Source organism: Amphimedon queenslandica, unplaced genomic scaffold (assembly GCF_000090795.2).
Source record: "Amphimedon queenslandica unplaced genomic scaffold, v1.1 AMPQUscaffold_13323, whole genome shotgun sequence".
NCBI lineage: Eukaryota > Metazoa > Porifera > Demospongiae > Haplosclerida > Niphatidae > Amphimedon > Amphimedon queenslandica.
Genome location: NW_003546441.1, coordinates 1 through 1,603, shown reverse-complemented (window position 1 = coordinate 1,603; position 1,603 = coordinate 1). Strand labels below are relative to the sequence as shown.

The 1,603-nt window shown below is 33.8% G+C and overlaps 1 protein-coding gene across 1 annotated transcript in view; it reads left to right on the top strand.

Annotated features, from left to right (window-relative positions):
* LOC100639320 (catalase-like) overlaps nucleotides 1–1,603 on the top strand; it is a 2,426-nt gene extending 823 nt beyond the window's left edge. Inside the window, exons 2-6 of the mRNA XM_019998343.1 lie at nucleotides 3–172; nucleotides 560–670; nucleotides 1,046–1,176; nucleotides 1,348–1,398; nucleotides 1,521–1,603. Coding sequence (XP_019853902.1) covers nucleotides 3–172; nucleotides 560–670; nucleotides 1,046–1,176; nucleotides 1,348–1,398; nucleotides 1,521–1,532 — 475 coding nt within the window. The 3' untranslated portion in view covers nucleotides 1,533–1,603. The remainder of the gene's footprint in view (nucleotides 1–2; nucleotides 173–559; nucleotides 671–1,045; nucleotides 1,177–1,347; nucleotides 1,399–1,520) is intronic.

Sequence of the window (1,603 nt, the reverse complement as noted above, 5' to 3'; positions counted from 1 at the left end):
AGTCTGGATATTTTAACAACTAGTCATGGTCATCCTGTAGACTGCAAGACAGCAACACTGACAGCAGGTACTAAAGGACCAGTACTGTTGCAGGACTATGTGTTCTTGGATGAGATGGCTCACTTTGATAGAGAGAGGATACCAGAGAGGGTAGTCCATGCAAAGGGAGCTGGTAAGTAATAAATACACACATGTAAGTACAATTTTAGGTACATTTACATGTATATTACATATTGTAAACCCAAATAATTTAACAACCTTCATGTTTAATTTTTGCTGTGGTGGGTACATGTATATTAATGTCCTTTAATTTTAACAATGTTTACAAATGAGGTAACCAAGTAATCTGTTAGCTGCGTATTAACAGTTATTAGCTTTAATGAAATTAGGTAAAAGGTTAAGGGTTTGAATTTGTGGCATGCAATTATTAATAGGGTTAGAGTATTTTTTCTGTTTTGTCACTTCCTTGCATCATTATACTATCTTTTCTTACTTTTGTCCTTCTATTTTGTTTTGGTTTTGCTTCCTTCAGTGTTATGCTTCTTCTCTTTCTGTTTAGGTGTGTTTGGTTATTTTAAAGTGAGTCATGACATCACCAATTATTGTAAAGCTAAAGTGTTCAATAAAGTTGGCAAGAGAGCTCCAATTGCTGTTCATTTCTCAACTGTGGGTAAGCGTGACTCTTTGATATTTTTATTGTAAAATTTAAATGTACTTGATGCATGTACAATTATACATACACATGTACATGTACATGCATGTATACAGCATTTTAGAATGCTTTTTATTTGTTGTTCTGTCATACCATACAGGATGGTTAAGAATTATTATTAGTGATTGCAACTTCCATAAATCACCCATTTTTGTTTAAGTTGCTCAATGTTTTATGTAGCACAAAATTGCCAATATGAAATTTGCCAATCAGTTTTGATTGACTATAGTATAGTTTACCAGATATTACTCTCACCAGCTGCCAACAAAATATGTACAGTACCATATAAACGTACATGTTCATGTAGCTTTATTTTAATTGTTATTTATGAAGGTGGTGAGTCAGGCAGTGCTGATACAGTGAGGGATCCAAGAGGATTTGCTGTCAAGTTTTACACTGAGGATGGTAATTGGGATCTTATTGGTAATAATTCACCATTATTCTTTATAAGGGACCCTATACTAGTGAGTCTGAAGATAAGCATGTACATATACATGTACATCAGGCATTGCTACATACATGTACAGTGTATGTTAATACTATTTCTTGATATTGTTTACCCCAGTGCATGTGCATACAATCCTAGTATGTTGTTCTTGTTGTTGTTATTATTGTTATTCTTTGTATTTGTTTAGTTTCCTAGCTTTATGCATACTCAAAAGAGAAATCCATCTACACACCTTAAGGTCAGCTTAATAATCGTACTTAAAAGCCAGTATCTTATTAATTTAGCTATTCTAGCTGTATTTACTTTAAAGTATTAATTCTTCACTCTTTATGATCCTAATATGTTCTGGGACTTTATTAGTCTGAGGCCTGAGACCACCCACCAGGTATCATTCCTCTTCTCTGATCGAGGCATACCTGATGGATATCGTCACATGAATGGAT